At 42.0% G+C, this 19,371-nt stretch overlaps 1 protein-coding gene across 4 annotated transcripts in view; it reads right to left on the reverse strand.

Annotated features, from left to right (window-relative positions):
• STK39 (serine/threonine kinase 39) overlaps positions 1–10,524 on the reverse strand; it is a 332,438-nt gene extending 321,914 nt beyond the window's left edge. For 2 of the 4 annotated variants that reach the window (XR_013172832.1, XM_077154063.1), the window contains exon 1: positions 10,150–10,524. Coding sequence is in view for 3 of the 4 variants with exons in the window: in XM_077154063.1 (XP_077010178.1) it covers positions 10,150–10,351 (202 nt within the window). In the remaining variant the exon portion in view is untranslated. The remainder of the gene's footprint in view (positions 1–10,149) is intronic. The other 2 variants (XM_077154062.1, XM_077154064.1) reach the window with 2 other exon arrangements.
• Between the last annotated feature and the right edge of the window lie 8,847 nt (positions 10,525–19,371).

Below are 19,371 nucleotides of genomic sequence, written 5' to 3' on the forward strand. Positions count from 1 at the left end.
ATAGGATATGCTGCTGTTGGTCATAAGATATCAGCCTGGTTAAAGGGACTTGAATCTAGTGCAGAAACCTTGCTTTCACTAATTATCAGCTGTGAAGTAAATATATTTTCCTCCACCTGTCAACTTGATAGGTAAGTATAATAAAATAGTGAACTAAGCCGGAATTGTGGGACCAGAATTTTAGGGGCTTTTGGACCACAGGCAAGTTATTTCAAAGTTGGCCCTTCAGTCTTTATTTGTAAAACAAAAGAACTAGCACAGACTTTTCTCTCAAGTCCCTCCCAAAATTAAATTTCCTTATTCTCCCTATATTCTAATGCCATTCCTCAACTGGGAGTAGACTTATAAAAGTCAGCACTGACCTATCAATACTTCTCCTACCACTCCATCTCAGCTCTTCTTTCTCTGCTTTCCTGAGTCACCCCACAATTAAGCAAAGGAGAATGGTGGCACCGCCGGGTTAAAAGGAACAAGAGAAAACAGATATCACCACATGACTCAAGTTAAAATGTAAGCAGTGCACGATAGATCAACAGGAATCAACCCCAAAAATACAATTCTTTTGCAATCCGCAAGTTAAAGAGAGCAGGAAAGAAAGAAACTGGAATGCCCCTCATCGCAAACACTGGTACAAACTGATGCTAGCAGTTCAAAACAAGACCATGAATTCCTCTAAGACCTCAACCATAATATAGTAACTGTGAGAAGTCTCAGAATTGTCACAGGTCACTGGCTTCCAAAACACTCCGCAAATGAACACCTATCACTCACAGGGCAGAAAGTCATCAATCTCCACTGGCCGTACTGGTTCTGTTTTGGGTTTTTTGTTTCTTTTTCTGGCAACAGCTCTAGCAATGGCTGAAGGCTGGAAATCTAAACCCCATAAATGGCACCACAATGCATGTTTTCACGTAGCGAAGAATTCAGTGGGTACTCCCAGACCTGGCCTCTGAAAGTTACACTAAGTATCGTTTACCTGGAAGTTCAGAAATGAAGTGAATGTTGAGGTCTCTACCAGTTCTATCTTAAAATGAAATTTTCACATAAGTAAAAATATGCAATCAGCTTAAAAAGTCAACTGATCTAATCCTCTAGGCCCAAGCTCAAGGCGGAGTTGATGCTGAAATCACTGTTTGGCAAATGAGAAGAAATGTGAAATATATCAGGAGTAACTCAGATAGGATTCCAAAGTGTTTATATAAGTCAATTCTAGAATTGCTTCTCTGTTCTATGAAGGGCTTTTATTTCTCTCCTCCTTAAGTTTCCAGTTTAAGTCTAAAACAACTTTTTAATTAATATACTGAATTCCTCTCTCATATAAAAAATTTGACCAATGAATGTCATATTTGGGGAAAGCAGTAAACACTTCAATCACCACAACCATCATTCCAGTATAATTTTTTTAAAAAATTGGAGGAAAATGTAAAACTTCATATGATTACATGGAGAATTAAATTTAAATAGAAAAGAAAAAAGGCCTTTCCCCTAAAAAAGCAGTGAAAAGGAGTTCTAACACCTACTAGATGGTGTGGACTTAACAACAAAGACCCAGCTCGGTAGTCTTGCCCTATCAACTTCACACAAATACAACTCCTGCTACCACAACAACCTCTGAAAATCACCTGAGCTGCAATTCTGTTCCTGTGTCTCATCGGAACCCCCAAGCATCTCCAATGGGCCTGATGCTCAAGGGGTCCCACAGAGCTTCAAGACTAAAGTTACACATAAACAAACAGCCAGAGAAGAATCTTCTATATACTCAAGAAAGCAAAGCTCTGGAGAGGAAGAGGAGCAGAGCCAGGCCTTCCCCATCCTGTCCCCCGCTGTCCAGGTAAAAGGATACCAGAGCTGTGGCAGAGAGCTGTGGGTCCTATAATCTGGAGAGGCGACCTCTCGGTTCTGCCAAGGAAGACCAGCCCCCTGCTGGCCTGCCTGCAGCACACAGGTGGGAGCACTCAAAATGCTGCCTCTCATTGGCGAGGATTAATGAGCTAAATTCTACAGAGCCTCATTTCCAAATAAGCCCATCATTAGCCACGGGCAAGATCAGGACAGTATTCCTCTTCCAGGAGGAGGATGGGAGTATTCGCCCCAGAACTCGGTCCTTCAACCAGAAAAACATTAATCAAATACTTAATAGGAGATGTGGGGTACAGAGATGAAAGACAGCCCCCTCACTAGGGGGAGTTACAGGATAACACCAGGATGGGCAAGGGGCAAGCAGTCTGAATTCAGTATGAGGACTGCTAAGGAGTGAAATACCCAACAAAGCCAAAGGGAAAGGGGAACGGGGCCCAAGGGGCGGAGACTGTTTCTGTGAAGAGTCTTATTCAGGATCTAAAAGTGGGGCTGGTTACAAGTGTGTGTTCAAGTTGTGAACATGCATCACGCTGTTTATTTATGATACGTGGACCTATGAGCATATTTATGATATTTGTACTTTTCCACACACACACACACACACACACACACACACACACATATATATATATAGCACTTCAATAAAGGTACAAAGAGAGACATAAGAAGAAGAAGCAAAAAGTCAAAATAAAGAGAGACAGACTTCTGTTACATGGACACAAATGGAAGGGAAGAGTGGTAGGATGGTGTTCCAAGCAGAGGGGAAACTCTCCTAGCAGAGGCTAGGGGAAAAGAGAAGCACTTCCACTACTTCAAAAGGCTTCCACTGGTTGGAGAGTCTACCATTATGACATAGCAAGATATGGCTGGAAAGGGAGGCAAGAGACAATTCCCAAAAGACCGTGAACATCATACTTTGAGTTAATCCTGACAATGATGGCAGAGCTTCTGGAGGCATTTACTAAGCTAGGAGTACCATGGCACAAATTTTGGTATAGCGGAATCACTTTGGCAGCAATGCATACTACGGCAGGAAGCAAGAATGGAGATGAAGAAGCTGGTTAGGAAGTTACTACGATAAACCAAATAAGAAGTGTAAGGGGTCCTGAAATCCAGAGGGGCCAGCCTCTCCAAGAACATCAACTAGTTTCATTCCCCGTTCCACAGTATCGATACCCCTTTCTGACATGAAAAAGTTAGAACAGAGTGCAAATACCCTTACAGATTGGAAGAACGATCAAAGGAGAAGGAGGAATTATAACAGAGAAGACAGGATTTAACAAATGAGTACAACTGATGAATCATTATATTGATATTTCCTTTACTTTACAGTGTCTTAAGAACAGATAGAAAGAAAAACCTAAAGTTGCAAAACAGTAACCCTTACCAAACTCTGAAATCTGTTCTATAATTACTTGTTACAGTATACTTAGAAATGTATTGCTTTTTTGTATATATATCATATTTCACAATAAAACATGTTAAAAAAATGAAGAAAAAGAAAAGAAGTGATGAGGGCCTAAACTAAGCCAGTGGCAGTCAAGATGAAGAGTCAAAGACAGACCAAAGAGCTATCAAGGACGAAGCATATTTAATCTTTAGTGGCCAGTTAGTAGTAGAGATTGATTAAGATGGGAAAGTATAGGATGACCAGCATGCTGTGCACTTGAGAGTGTCCTTGAAGGTGAAGAATATAGGAGCGGGATTAGGACTGGAGCAAGGGTGGAGAGACAAGAGTTTAGCTGTGAGTATGAAGTTCCTGTGAAACCCGTGAACACACATAAAAGGCAGTCCGAATACTAGTCCAAAGTATCAGGAAGACCTCGCAGCATTTTACGTGGTGGCTGAAGCCTCACAGGGTCGTAGATCCTGGCGTAGGGACAGGCAGGGAAGTATGAGGAAGCCAAGGAGAGAAGGAATGGCATGGGAATCTAAGCCAGAGCCTTCCAGAAGGAGAAACAATACCCAGTGCCAAATGCTGCAGACAGAAGGACTGCAGTGTCTACTGGTTCTGGTCGCGGAAGAGTCACCCTGATTTGAAACAGTGCTGCTTCCTTGCGAGAGGGCAGAGCCAGATTGCCGTGGGCTGAGACGTGAACAGGAGGGTCTTTCAAACAGCTTAGCTGTGAAAGGAAGGAGAGATAAGGTAGTTAAGTAGCTAGAGGAGGAAAGAGTAGTGAGAGTGATTCGTTTTGTTCTCTTTTTTTTTTAAAAGAAGAGAAGAGACTGGAGAATATAAACTGAGGGAAAAAGCAGAGAGAGAAGGAAGGAGATAGGTGATGACTATATCTGAAAATAAATGCCCCTGTCCTCTCACTTGCTGGGATACACAGAGAATATTTAAGTCAGCAGCATTTCCTGCCAACATGGCAGCCTCCGCAGGGCAGACTCAGAGGTGGAAGAAAAGTGCAGTCTTAGCAGGTTGTTCTCAGGGCCCTTTCATTATGGGCTGTTCTTCCCCAGCAACCTTCCCGCAGGATGCGCTCAAAACTTGTCAGACGGCCATTTGGCACCTAAACCTCTGAGCCGTCCAAATCGCCAGGAGCTCCACAGGTCTCTCCAGCTTTCTCCAAGTAGCAGAGGTGCAAGGAGAAGCCAGTCCCATGTGGGCCTCTGGCTCCCCTTTGCAAACCACCTTCCAGCCACCCACTCGAGAAAGGAGGCTAGGAGGTGACATTTCCCTCTTGGTTCCCTCCTGATAGAAACTGACCAGGGATACTCTTCAAGCCCCTCCAAAATCTTGCCAAAGACAGAATCATGTTCACTCCTGATTATTTGAATCTGATGAGCAAGTAGAGTTTATAGTAGTTATGGCTAAGACTAATTGAGTGTGCTATGTGCCAGGCACTATTTTAAGTGCTTTACATTGTTTTAATCCTCATAACAACCCTATTTTTATCATCTCCATGTTACAAATGAGAAAACTGAGCACAGAGAAGTTTAAGTAATTTGCTCAAGGTCACAACCCAGTGACTGTCATTGCCAGGATATGAAGTAGACCAGGCTGTCTGACTTCAGAGCCAGCACTGGTTATAATTTATTATCAAACCTGATCAAAAACACAATATACAACAGATCACAGAGTAAGGGGGAAATGCATAATATTATCAGGCACAAATGAAATGCATAGATAAAGCAAGTGCTGCAGTAACTCGACTAGTTTTTTTTTCCCCTTGAGAGTCTCTCCATGTAGTAGTTTTAAGCAGCACATTTAAAAAAGCATTTCTGTATACATGTTTCTCTTTATTTAAAAAACAAAGTGAAGCAAAATGAAAAACAAAAGCCTTCTGCTTTGGTCAAGAATCTAAGGGCTCTTTCAGTACTGGAAGTAATGAAGGGCGAGAAGGAGGGCGAAAGGAGGGAAAGAGAAGGAACAGAGAAGGGAGGAAGGGAGAGAGAGAGGGAAGAGGAATAGAGGGGAAAAAGGAAGAAAGAGTCAAACCAATCACAGAACCAACATCAGCCGCAAGACAAGGCCAGCTCTAAAGGTCTGGAAAATGAGGATATACACCTCAACGAGGAGGGTCTGTCTTTCCAGAGAGGCTCAGGGCTCCAGTTCCCCAAGGTCCCAGGAAAACCACTGTGACTCATTACAACTCCCACTGTCTTCAAAATCCCTCTAGGATCCCAATAAAAGCAGTTCCAAGTGCTAAACTACAGAACTCTACAGAGCCTCTAAGAACACACAGCAAGTGGGAACACCCTGGCCTGTCAGAAGGTCCTATTTTCGGAGATGTCGATGCCCCATGAAGGAAGATCTGGCCATATGCCCTATTACCTGGACTGGGGAAAATGCACCTGGTAAATAAACCTCACAGGAAAGAAACAAAGCATTCATAGGAACCCTCTGTCAAATTATAGCTAGGATTCTAGGAATTAAAAAATTCTTATTGACTACGATGACAAATTAAATGAATGCTATGTTTAGATCATCCTAAATGACCACGCAGGAAAAAAGTGAAGCAATGCTGAGAAATCAAGTGCAAAACTACATAAAGAGAGTGCATGGGTGTTTCAGTGGTGGAATGCTCACCTTTCATGCGGGAGACCGGGGTTCAATTCCAGGACCATGCACCAAAAAAAACATTAATAATAAACTACATAAAGAAAAGCTCATGAACCATCAGTTATATATCCTGCAAAAAAATCTAAGAAAACCAACATGATCTGAAGCAGAGGTCTATTAAGTGTTTCTTAAAGGAAAATTAGCAAAGACAACAACCATTGCTAGAAAGATCAGATTCAAACACAGTAATTGAAAGTACATAGACTGACAACTCTTTGACAGAGTTCATCGAGGCTGTTCAATTCTATGGTAGATGCCCAAGTCAGCATTTACATGATTCACTTTTATTCTTATGTTTAGTAAATCAAGGTGACACTATGAATATTACCAACAAATCAACAAATTTTTTACTCGGCATAGCTTTGTGTGTCCCTTATACTTTTAAAGAAGAAATCTGAGGGTGAGATGTGAGTGAAGAATAAAAATTCACAATTCTGAAGAAAAGAGTATAAACAGATTAAAAAGCCCCCAGTTTTCTCCTATACAAGCAGTTACTTGTATAGGAGAGAAGTAAACATTTTTGGTGGCAGAGAAGCTCAATAGCCAAAGCAATCAGAGCTAAAGCCAAGCTGGGACATTTTTTGAAATCTACTAAGACAAGGACACTGGTGACTAGAGAGGGACTTTAATCAGCTCACATTTTTTTAAACTGCTCTCTAAGTCAAGAGCTCCCCCTAAGAGAGTTATATCATTTTTAGGTCACACACAAACTCCTGAATCAAATCTTTCCTATGCGCATTACAATTTTCCCATTGATCTTTTGCAACATGAGAGCAATACAACAAAGAGAAAACTTTATTTTTAGACTTGCAAAATCCTGTGTTTATTTTTCTAAAACGGAAGAAGTCTAACAATCGAACCTGCTTTGTTTGGATTTTAGTAAATCTATTCTTCCCTAATCCGAGGCTCCAATCTCTGCCCAAAAGGAAATGTCAAGGAGCTCCCTGTGCCACGCTGGAAAGTTAAAGCACCATGCCTCCCTCAGACTTCTACTTCGGAGCACCTCCTACCCTCCTGCTAGTCAAGGTGCACGCTCCTGGAGTCCTATCATATGACACCTGCCGCATGGCAGGTAGAAGCAGAGGCTGTCAAGCTGACATTCGTGTTGAAACTGGTTCAGTGTCTGGACTGCCAACTTCTGCGAGCTGTTAAGCAAAAGTGCTTAACCACAAGTTCACTCTTAATTATTCAACTGGTATTATATACTAAATGGAAATGGACTTATAATTCCCTATAAACATCAAGCCTTTGCAAAACCCTGCTCCAGCTATTTGATTTTTCAATAACACAGCCTTCATATAGGCCATCTCTTTTAGTTGGGAAAATATGAGATAAATTTAAAATGTAGAAGAGCCATTCCCACAAGGTGAATGTGTAGAAATCTGGGTATAAGTAATAAGCAGGCATTTCTGTTCTCAAACTCTTCAAGTAGATTTCTTTTTCTTTCTTTTTTCCATTAAGTTGACCAACCGTAATTAATAATGTCCTTCTCACAAGCAGAATGAAGCCCTGCAACTAATCCCATCACCTGAATTATTTAAACTGGAACAGTAAGATTTTATTCCTTAGTTCACAAAACCAGTCAACCCGGGGGTGCATGGAGAGTTCAGTGGTGGAATTTTCACCTGCCATGGGGGAGACCTGGGTTTGATTCCCAGCCCAGGTATCAACCCCCTCCAAAAAAAAAAAAAAAAAAGAAAAAGACCCATTATGAACAAAATTGTCTATGCTATACACATCACATACCTGCCTATGTGTGTATATATTTACAGTTATAGATATACATATATGTAGGAAAACACATTTTAAAAAGTCAACTTTGAATATTATGTTTTCAAAAGGCAAAGCTTGCAATTTAAACCTAATAATTAACAAAAGAAACATACAAATTGATTTTAAGTGAATTCTGGCCCAGGCTCTATGGAAAACTACGTGGGAAATACCATCATTCAACTTTTATGGAGCATCCTTATAATGGGGACAGAGGGATGAATGAGACCTTGGAGGAGTTCATGGATGGTCAGGGAAAGCATCAATGGAGGTAATTAAGCATCTCACAAACTCTTACTCAGACATCAAAATCCAGCTCAAATATGGCCTCTCCTGCATGGTACACCGCTTCCTTATTTCTCCTCGCAGTCTCTTCCTCCTTTGTGCCGTCCTGCATTCACTCATCATATACTATAAAACTGTATACATATGTCCCCCAATAACACATGGCATCTTGATGGCAGGGACATTTCTATTAAAACCGACATGGCCTGCATCTAGTTCAGCACTTGGGGCATAGTAGGCCCTCAGATTTTGTTGAGCAAATAAAAATTACAAGGTTACATGCTATGAGGTACATAAAAAAAAAAAAAAGGATCAGACAAAAGGCCACCTTACTTTGCCTAGGGAAAAGCATAAGTTTTCTCAAGGGATATCCACTCTGGCCTTGGAAGCTGAGGGAGAGTCACTAGGCAAAGATGGGCGCTTAGAGCACAGCTCGTGCAAAGGCAGCAAGAAACAGAAGAGCACGTGTTGGAGAACAACAGAGTATTCTGGGTATAAGCAGAATATGAGAGGGGGCAGGCAAGCTGAAGGCAAGAAATAAAAGGTGAAGGGGCTTATATACCAGGGTAAAGTATTCAGTGTTTTCACTGAATACTCTAGACTTTGAGAAGTCTCCAGGCAATTTAATACACACAGCATCACTGATTGAGAGCCTTTGGCCAAAAATTATGAAAGGCCTGGTTTTGAAAGAATTTAACTATAGATGCCTATTATAGGTTATTGGGAGCTTTTATATCTTAGGTTACTGTCTTAACCATCATTTATACATATATATATATTATATATATATATATATATATATATATACACACACACATATATCTCAGTCTATGCAATTACTCTTAACTGCATTCAAGTGGCATCAACAAACCATATATTTAATTATGTAAGCAGCTTTGGGAAAGCCCACTGCTTAAACCCAAAATATATTTCATCTGCACAATAGCAGGTGATAAAGGTGGGGAATTTTTTATACTGAAAGGCAGAACAAATAAGATATATATCCTGATTTCATTTTGCATGTTAAATATCAAGATTATGAGAGGGAAGCATTCCATCCCAGCGCCAATAAGGTTGGAACATAAGGCCCAGTTTACACGCAGGCTTCCATAAGTGGGTTTAATGAGACTCAAAGAGAATGGCCCAATAGGGAAGGATCTAAGTGAAGGGTCAACACAAATCTCCCAGCCCTTCACGTGCTTGGCCCAAGGAAAAGTAAATGCCGGCTTCTTGCCGTTCGACTTTGCCAGGTTTTTAAAAATGTAAGATAAAATGATATTTGTTGGCCGACTAGCAGGCACCGAAAGGAGGGGGGCAAATTGTCGACAGCCTCGGGTTTCACGCTTGCAACCTGGCCCTGGACCAGAGAGAAACATCGGCCCGGTGCAGGGCAGGAGGCCAGGGAGCCCGCTTTCTCTGGTGATCCGACTGGGCGGCAGGCGGCGAGCCCAGACACCGAGGGAGGCGGGTACCCGGGCGCGCCGGGCAGCGTGGAGAGCCGGGCTGCAACGCGGGCGTAGAGCGGCGGCTGTCAGGGAGAGAGGCCAGCATCCTCCCCCGGCCTAGGGAAAGAACCCAGGCCTCCGCAGCTTCTACGTGGCTCGCTTACCCACGGCGAGTGGGTAATGACGAGAGGCAGAGGCGTGGAGCTTGGAAGCAGAGGCGCGGCTGCGCTCGCAGAGTCCCCCAGGAGGCGGCAACCCGGGCGCGGCACGGGGGCGGTGGAAGCCCAGGCCTGCGCTCCCGCAACCCCACCCCACCCCACCCCACCTCACCCCTCCAGTGGCTGCGTGCCCGCGTGGCCCCCGGCCGCAGGTTATGGCCCCAGCACACCCGGGTGGAGGGAGATGCGGCAGCGTTGCTGGAAACCCCAGCTCCGCCACCTCGGCGATCCCGGAGATAAAAGTTTGCAGCATGCGGCTCGTCTGCAGTGCAAGTCACATCCGCCGCGCCGCCTCCTGCAGCACAAGCGCTCGAAGAACGAACAAATAAATTAAAAAAAAAAAAAAAAACTGTTGAAGCCGGTAGGCCCCGAAGCCGGCCGTTCTGCCTTCGGGCGTGCAGTCAGGCTAGCCCGGCATCCCGCGCCCCCTCCCGCCCCCGACCGCACCTCCCGCCCGGCCTCCGCGCCCGGCCTGGGCCGGTTCCGCCGAGCCCGCCGCACTGACCGATAACCTCCTGCAGCTCGTACGCGTCCCTGCAGATGGGCCAGCCGACTGCCTGTGCCGCCGGAGCCGCGGCCGCGGGAGCCGCCGGAGCCGGCGCTGCTGTCGTGGCTGCCGGGGCCGCCACCGCCACCGCCGCCGCTGTCACCGGGGCCGCCTGCTGGGGCTGCTGGACGTGCACGGGAGAGCCGCTCGGCTCCGCCATGATGCTGCCGGAGGAGAGCGGGAGGACGCGCCGGCCCGCGGACGACCTTCCACTTGAAACTTCCCTTCCCTCGTCGCCGACACCTCTCGGCCCGCGCACGCCCTCCCCGCCCGCTGCCGCCAGCCACGAGGGGAGGGAGCGAGGGAGGCCGAGCCGGGCGGAGGGAGGAGGGTGCGCCGGCGGAGGCGGGGAGGGGAGGAGGCGGTGGCCGCCGCGCTCGCCGCGCACCCGGAGCCTCGCGCGCGCTGCTCTTTGCCTCCGCTCGGGGAACCGCCGCTCGGCCGCCCCCTCCCGCTCTGACGCGGCCAGGGAAGTTTCCACCAAAGGGGAGCAAGGCCGGTTTGTGTTTGTTTTCGGGCCCGCGTCCCTCTCCCTCCCCACTCCCCGCTTTCCCTGCACCTTCCCCCAGGCAGTCAGGCTCCCCTGAAACCGCCCCCTGGGAACCCCGAGGGCGGGGTCGTTGAACCGCCACCAGATTCTCACGTTCAGAAATCTCCTCCAACTAAAGAGAACCTGAAGTTCATTTACAAGTTAGCGAATGAGACACCCGCACTGGCTTTGTTTGCAGGGCGCCAGTTAAAAAATAACCCAAGTTGTAACTTTCCGGCACTTTACCTGCCAATATCCATTTCCCACCTTGCCTAATCTAATCGCAGTCCTCCTACTTTTTCATGGTAAGTGAAACATGATTCCTTAGGTCCCTGGCAGTTCACAGACTTTATTTCATTTGTTCCAGCCGCTTAGCTCTCAGGGAAGTGATGTAAGGGACTGTGAAGTTAGAATAGAAATGTAGGAGAGATTTAGACAGTTTATTTCGAATTCTGTACTCCTAATAACATACCACATTAACCCGTTAGGACACTGGGCCTAGATATCAGGCATGCTTGGGGGGAATTTACTAAAGGTATAAATAAACTGCGTTGAAAACTTTTGATTAATTGCTGCTTTTCGACACCCACAAAACTACTCATCCTTAAAATTGCTGTGGCATAACTATAGGTCTTCCTAATTATAGGTGTCATATTTAACATTTCTTGAATGTTGCCTATGTGCCGTATACAGTAGGGATCCCCAAGATGAGACCACTCTTAAACGGAAACCGTTGCAGTGAATCAATGGTTATGTCAGCCATTTGGCCAAGATTATCTGGTGTGGTTCTCATGGTCATGACCACAGCAGGACTGGGTAAGAGTAATAAATATAATATATAATTTTAAAATTATATTTTTATAACATTAAAATTATTTTAATATACATATATAATATTATGTGTGTATATATACACATATATGTATTATATTAAAATAATTTATATATATATATATATATATAAAATAAAGATGCCAAGAAAAATTGTGAGATTTGTCTCAGGAGTTCATGTACAAAGGTCTCCTTCAGTTTTTTTGAACGTTAATTCAGAAGAAAACCAGAAATTCATTATAGAGAAAAATTTTAGTTATCTAATTACAACATTAGATACTGAAACTGAAGATGTGTGTGCTTAATTTCTTACAGCATTCTGGAACAATTGGAGTAAAGCAGTTACTGTGCTCTGATCTCAAAGTGGACATTTTTTTTTAGGGTGGGTGTTCAAAACCTGGGCATTGATTTTACTGTCCCTCAAGAAACAGACTACTTTATGAACAAATACATTCTAGGTCACTGATGTTTCAAGTGGGAGAGGAATATGGCACAGGGGAGCTCCCAGGCCACCCCTGCCCACCTCCTTAAGCACTGCTTCCCACCCCCACCCCAAGGAACTCCTAAGGATGATTTTTAAGGGAAAAGAAAAATAATTAAATGATGATGATTTCCCTTTTGTCATATGAATTAGTATTTTGACTATCAAATCATGAAGTTGAAATGTGAAGGCCGAGAGAATTCTTGGGACTAAATAAGAAAACATGATGGTGTCAAGACCAGTGGTACAGATGTGAATCAAACAGATCACTTAGTTTCCCACAAAGACCAACTGTTCCATAGTCACAGACCAGATCTCTATCTGCAGCCAACCACTTTCCAAAGGGCTACAAGCATGATAACTCACAAGAATGGATGATTCAGTGGAGATTCACCACTACTACCAAGAAATCAGTCTAAAGAAGGTTGTCCACTATCTGTCATCTTTGGCATCATTTTTATACATAAAAAAGAGAATATGAAGTATATTTTATATAACAGCATTGGATTTGATTTTTAAGCTAATGTTTCCATAAACAATTGAGTAAATTGCCTAAATTGAGTAAAGTGGTATTTAATATCTGGAAATATATGTATTTTTCAAATATTCAACTGACAGACAATTTCTCTGTAAATGCAATACTAAAATTGAAAGATGGAGTAGAGAGACCTTTAAAATATAAATAAGGTTTATTTCAATATATAAAGAATGAATTCAATCTAAGATTTTAAAACATGGAAAGGAAAAATAAGATCTATTTTGGGGTGTGTTTACAACCACCCACCATCATTATAAGGCAGGGTTTCTCAACCCCAGCACTTCTGATATTTTGGGCCAGATAATTCCCTTTGTTGTGGGCTATGCCTTGTAAGATGTTTAGCAGCATTTCTGGCCTCCACTCATTGGACGCCTGTGGCACCTCCTTCTAGTCATGATGATCAAAAAAATGTCTCCAGACATTGCCAAATGTCCCTGGGTGGATGGGGGGTTGGGGCAAATCACTGCTTTAGATAAACTCAATACACATAATTGTCACTTCACAAACAAATTATGACAATGATTATTTGCATTACAAAGAGTTTCTATAGGGCTGCGTTATTTATTCATAACATCTAAGAAATGATGTGTAGTATAATGGACAAAGCCTTGAGGAAAGACAATGCTTTTCTTCAGATCTTATCTCTAGCATTGTTCAACTCTAACTTTGGACTTATGATGTAAACTCAGTCTCAGTTTCTAAATTTACAAAATCTGCATACCAATAGCTTTCACATGGGTGGTTATAATTTGTATATAAAGGGCTTAGCTTAATGGCTTATACACAGTAGATGCCCAATAAAATGGAAGCCATCATCAATGTCATCAACATCATTATTTATGAAGATTTGTAACAGAATACATAGGACAAAGATAAATAATAATAGCAATAATGCATTTTACAGAATATAAGCTCCCTGACAGCAGAAACTTCTGGTTTTAAGGTTCACTACTACATTCCGGTGCCAGGAATAACACCTGACCCAGAGTTGCACCCGGTAAATATTTGTTAAAGGTATATAATACTTTTTAAGTTAATAAAACATGCTTTCAAGCATTGGGATGAGTCAGCAATGACAAGGGTAAATTAAATGGGAGGAAACTGGAGGTGGAAGCCATTGCAATAATCAAGTTAGAGAAATGTCATTTTGAATAAAGCCATGATATTGAGGATGAAGATGAGGGGGTAGATTTAAAAATTATTTAGGGAGTAGAGAAAAGAACTTTATGGCAGATGGGATTCCTTTAAAAGTCAAATTGCCTCAGTGCATTGAAAAAATAGAAGTACACAAATGCAATTTATTCAACTTTTTAGAAATGCACCTGTTGAAGGAATGGGACGTTATTTGGGCTGACAGATGCGCTTTCTCCCATGGCTAACCTATAATCTACTGTAAAAGTCACCAGCCTTGCATGGTGGGAAATAGCCAGATGTTCTTGGACATGAAGAAAATCTATCACCAAACTTGCAAGCTCCAACTCTCTCATACCTGCAGTATGAGTACCTCTCTTTGGGGGAAAAGTTGGGAAAGAGCTGGGTCTTGATTTAAAAGATTGTTTCCAAAGACAAGGATCAAATGACTTTTGAATTAGGAGGATGGCATGATGTGCTGGTTTGAATCTCTTGTGTTACCTACAGTAGAACGAAATTCTTTAATCCTTATTCAGTATTGCTGGATGGGAGCTTTTTGATTATTCCAGGGAGATGTGACCCACCCAATTGTAGGTGGTAACTTTTGATTAGATGGTTTCCATGGAGGTGTGTCTCCACCCATTCAAGGTGGGGGAACTTACTAGACCCCTTTAAAAGGGAATAATTTGGAAAAAGCTTTAGAGCCCATGCAGCCAGAGACCTTTGGAAGTGAAGAAGGAAAATGCCCCTGGGGGAGTTTCATGAAACAAGAAGCCTGGAGAGAAAGTTAGCAGATGTTGCCATGTCCACCATGTGCCTTTACAGTTGAGAGAGAAACCCTGGATGTCATCAGCCTTCTTGAACCAAGGTATCTTTAAGTTAAGTTCCTTAAACTTGCTTTAATTAGATTTTTCTCCCATGGCTAACCTATAATCTACTGTAAAAGTCACCAGCCTTAGAAATTTTCACGGCCTTAGAAATGTAAACTTGCAGCTTAATATATTCCCCCTTTTTTAAAAGCCATTCCATTTCTGGTATATTGCATTCTGGCAGCTTCAAACTAGAACGCATGGCATTGTGGAAAGAGCATGGATTAAGTCAGACATAGATGGATATAAGGCCTTGCTCTGTACTTATAAGCTAGTAACCTAAACTCGCTGAGCTTCTATTTTCTTAAAATGGGGACAATCATCCCATGATCCGATTAAATGGACTGGTATACACAGCACATCTGATCCACAGCACATATTGTAGTAGTATAGTAGTGGTGAAAGAATTTCCCGCTGTGAGGGGTTCTGGGCCGGCAGTCTCAGCGGAAGGTCAAATTTAGCCAGCTGCATTTGCTTCTCAGGCTATATGTTTATTTGGACTAGTTTGGCAGTAAGCATATGAAAGTTAGCCACCCCTTTGGAGCCACCACTGTAATGGGCCCTGAACTACTTGTACTATAATATTTTTAAGATGGTAAAATTGCAAACACAGTGTGCATCTGAATGAATTATCTGCAGAGATATCACATGTCCATCTGAAAAATATCATTGAGAATAGATGAACTTTCCAACCATGAAAAAAGCCAACTATCTTAGATATAGTATAATGATAGAGGTGTCAGGAGCTTTTCACTGACATGGCTGAAGCTCTCTATTATCTACATTCCAGAGTTGGTGTGATTCAATTTTATTAGGCTTAACACAATTTAGGGTTAAGGTGTCATTAATACCTATTTCCCAAGCATAAACGGAAAGAAAGCCTTTTTATTGCTGATTTAGTGCAATGACACTGCTTTTTAAATTTATCACATATGATTTTTTTTTTCACAATCACAGTCACATTGCAAAAGCTATATAGTCCTCTTCAAGAATCAAGGCTACTGGAACACAGTTCAGAAGTTTCAGGTACATCCCTCTAGCCCTCCAATACACCATAAACTAAAAAGGGATATTTACATAATGCATAAGAATAACCTCCAGGATAACCTCTCAACTCTGTTTGAAATCTCTCAGCCACCGAGTATTTTGTCTCATTTCTCTTCCCCCTTTTGCTCAAGAAGGCTTTTTTTTAATTAAAATTTTTTTTAAACATAACAACATACAAACACGAACATTCTTACCATATGATCATTCCATTCTTGATATATAATCAATAACTCACAATATCACTAGTTATATATTCATCATCATGATCATTTCTTAGAACATTTGCATCAATTCAGAAAAAGAAATAAAAAAAAAAAGAAATTCATACATACCATACCCCTTACACTCCCCTATCATTGATCATTAGCATTTCAATCTACTAAATTTGTTTTAACATTTGTTCCCCCTATTATTTATTTAGTTTTAATCCATATGTTTTACTCATCTATCCATAAAGTAGATAAAGGGAGCATCAGACACAAGGTTTTCACAATCACACAGTCACATTGTGAAAGCTTTATCATTATACAATCATCTTCAAGAAACATGGCTACTGGAACACAGCTCTACATTTTCAGGCACTTCACTCCAGCCTCTCCATTATACCTTAACTAAAAAGATGATATCTATCTAATGCATGAGAATAACCTCCAGGATATCCTCTCGACTCTGTTTGAAATCTCTCAGCCACTGACACTTTGTTTTATCTCATTTCTCTCTTCCTATTTTTGGTAGAGAAGATTTTCTCAATCCCTTGATACTGATTCCCAGCTCATTCTAGGATTTCTGTCCCACGTTGCCAGGAAGGTTTACACCCTTGGGAGTCATGTCCCATGTAGATAGGGGGAGGGCAGTGAGTTTGCTTGCTGTGTTGGCTGGAGAGAGAGGCCACATCTGAGCAACAAAAGAGGTTTTCTGGAGGTGACTCTTAGGCCTAATTTTAAGTAGGCTGAGCCTATCCTTTAAGGGGATAAGTTTCATATGAACAAGCCCCAAGATTGAGGGTTCAGCCTATTGCTTTGGTTGTCCCCACTGCTTGTGAAAATATCAAGAATTCTCCACATGGGGAAGCTGAATTTTCCCCGTCTTGCCATTCCCCCAAGGGGACTTTGCAAATACTATTTTATTCACTGTTCAAATCACTCTGAGATTTATTGATGCATCACTCTGGACAAATACAAAATCTCATGCCCTACTCAAGGTTCCATGTACTATGGTGTTCAATTACACTGTCCACATAAGTTATATTAGGAAATGCAATAGTCGAAATATAAATTTTGTACCAAATAAACATTTTTCATTTGGTCGCACACATAAATTAAAGTTTTAAAATATGAATTACCATCTGTTTCCAACACCCCACAGTATTGACATTCCTTTGTTCTTCCTCATGCAAAAACATTTTTAAATTTGTACATTTAGTCACTATCATTATACACTCTAGGCATTTCTAGATTATACCATCTCAGTCTTTATCATCTATCTTTCCTTTCAAGAAGGCTTTTTAATCCCATGATGCCATGTCCCAGCTCATCCCTGGAAGTCAGGTCCCATGGGAGACATGTCCCATGGAGTCATGGGAGTCATGTCCCATGGTGGGGGGAGGCAGTGAGAGAGAGAGAGAGGCCATATCTGAGCAACAAAAGAGATTCTCTGGGGATGACTCTTAGGCATAATTATAGTAGGCTTAGCTTCTCCTTTGCAGGAATTCATAGGGGTGAACCTCAAGATTGAGGGCTCAGTCTATTGAATTGGTTCCCCCCACTGCTTGCAAGAATATCAGGGATTCCCCAGATGGGGAAGTTGAATATTTCCTTCTTTTACCCCAGTCCCCCAAGGGGACTTTGCAAATACCTTTATATTTTCTGCTGAAATTACTCTGCAATATATTGGCGTAATCATACTAACCTGTCCAAACAAATAAGATCTCATGCCCTATTCAAGATTCCATATAATTATGGTGTTCAAGTGAACTGACCATACAAGTTAAATTAGTTAATATGCTACGCAAAATAAAAATTTTGCACCAAATAAATATCTTCCCTTTGGTTTCCAACAGAGGTTGAAGTGCTAAAGTGTGGGCCATATCATCCTTTACCCGCTATTCTGATTTAGCTCAGTCCTATGCATATCAGCTTCATTCGTATCTCTACATGAAGTCTGATCACTTTTTCAGCTTTTTAAACGTTATTGCATATGATTTAAGGAAGTAAAGTTTTATAAATTATAAGTTCCAGAAATGTGTTTTCATTTATTTTCTAATCAGCTCTTTAAATTGGCTTTCTATTACATTTTATATTACAAACCAAATTGCTCTTGTGATAGTTATTGCCTGTTCATTAATCTCAGAGGTTGCTGACAATGATTTGGGTCCTGATGGAGAGAAGGTTGGCCAGGAGGCCTATTTCCTCTACTCATCGCTGCAGATCTCTATATTGGCAAGAGTTGCTCTCTGCTAAAACACAAGAAGTCATTATAATAAATCTGTATGACATACATAACATATTTATTTTATTATGTAATCTGTCTAAAGCCTGATGCTCCTGTCCTAGGAAGAATGACATAAAATAGAATTATTACACACAAAACAATACTTCCTGAAAATATTTGGTCCATCTCTCTCACTTTCAGACTCTTCCAAACACCAGGGATTTCGCACAGCTTCTCTCTTTCTTCCCACCAGAACTATCCAAAAACCCTGAATATTTGTATCTCCTGCCTCTCTGGTCTCCCCTAGCAAGCTCAAATCTTCATCATGAGAGGCATCTTGGGTTACAAATATTATAAGTAATGTAGGAGGGTCGGGGCAGCCCTGGTCTATAAGGAGGGGGTATAAATAAAACACAATTTGGCTTATTAATACGCTTTCATTCAGTAAATATGATTTTAAAGACTATAAAGTGCATGGCACTTTGCGAAATGCTATGGAAAAAAATAAAGGACAAAACCATCTTGGCCCTTAGGAACTGCAAAATCCAGTAAACCCCCCTTTATCCAGTGCCCAGACTCCTAGAGCCCCAGCTGCCTTATGAGTTGTAAACCTAAAAGTTACCAAAACACATGAGCAATGCTTGAAATAGAATAGCCAAAACCAGTGGTCACAGAAGATGCTATGTGATTTATCAGTTTGCTGGTCAAAATAAATAACTTCAAAGTCTCAAAGATCCATGATCCTCTGGTGCCACTGTCAAGAATCCTAAGAGAAACAACAAGGAGTGTTAAGAAAATAAAAACAAAAACCAGACAAGAGAGGGAAGAGAGCAGGAGAGGTGGCTGTTAGAGACTGCTGTAGATACACTGAGAGGTAGATGGCTTTAGCATTCCGGCTTGGGAGGGGAGAACAGGAATGGCCTTGGAGAAAGCGAGCGAAGAGTTAGAACGAAAGACGTTGAGGATCAGGAGCTAGACTTGCTCAGAGGAGACGCAGCCCAGGTGGACGCACATATGTCTGCGCAGTATGAGCGAGGGACCGTGTCACACTGAAGAGAGCTGGCCCAGCATGGCATGCTGTCATGCCAGAAAGCTAGCCCAATGTTGCCAGCTCTTCTAGTCTTTTCAAGAGAAGCCAACAAATCGGATTTGATGTGAAATTTCTCAGCTTTTAAATATTGGCCTAACTTTATAAAATACTGTACAGAATCAGATACCAAATATGTAATGTTTAAAAACAAGAAAACAACACTAAATATGTGCCTTTGAATAAACACATATTTAGTGAAACATGGATTGAAATGATGAATTCTGAATTCAGAGT

The sequence above is a fragment of the Tamandua tetradactyla genome, chromosome 3 (assembly GCF_023851605.1).
Source record: "Tamandua tetradactyla isolate mTamTet1 chromosome 3, mTamTet1.pri, whole genome shotgun sequence".
In the NCBI taxonomy this organism is placed as follows: Eukaryota; Metazoa; Chordata; class Mammalia; order Pilosa; family Myrmecophagidae; genus Tamandua; species Tamandua tetradactyla.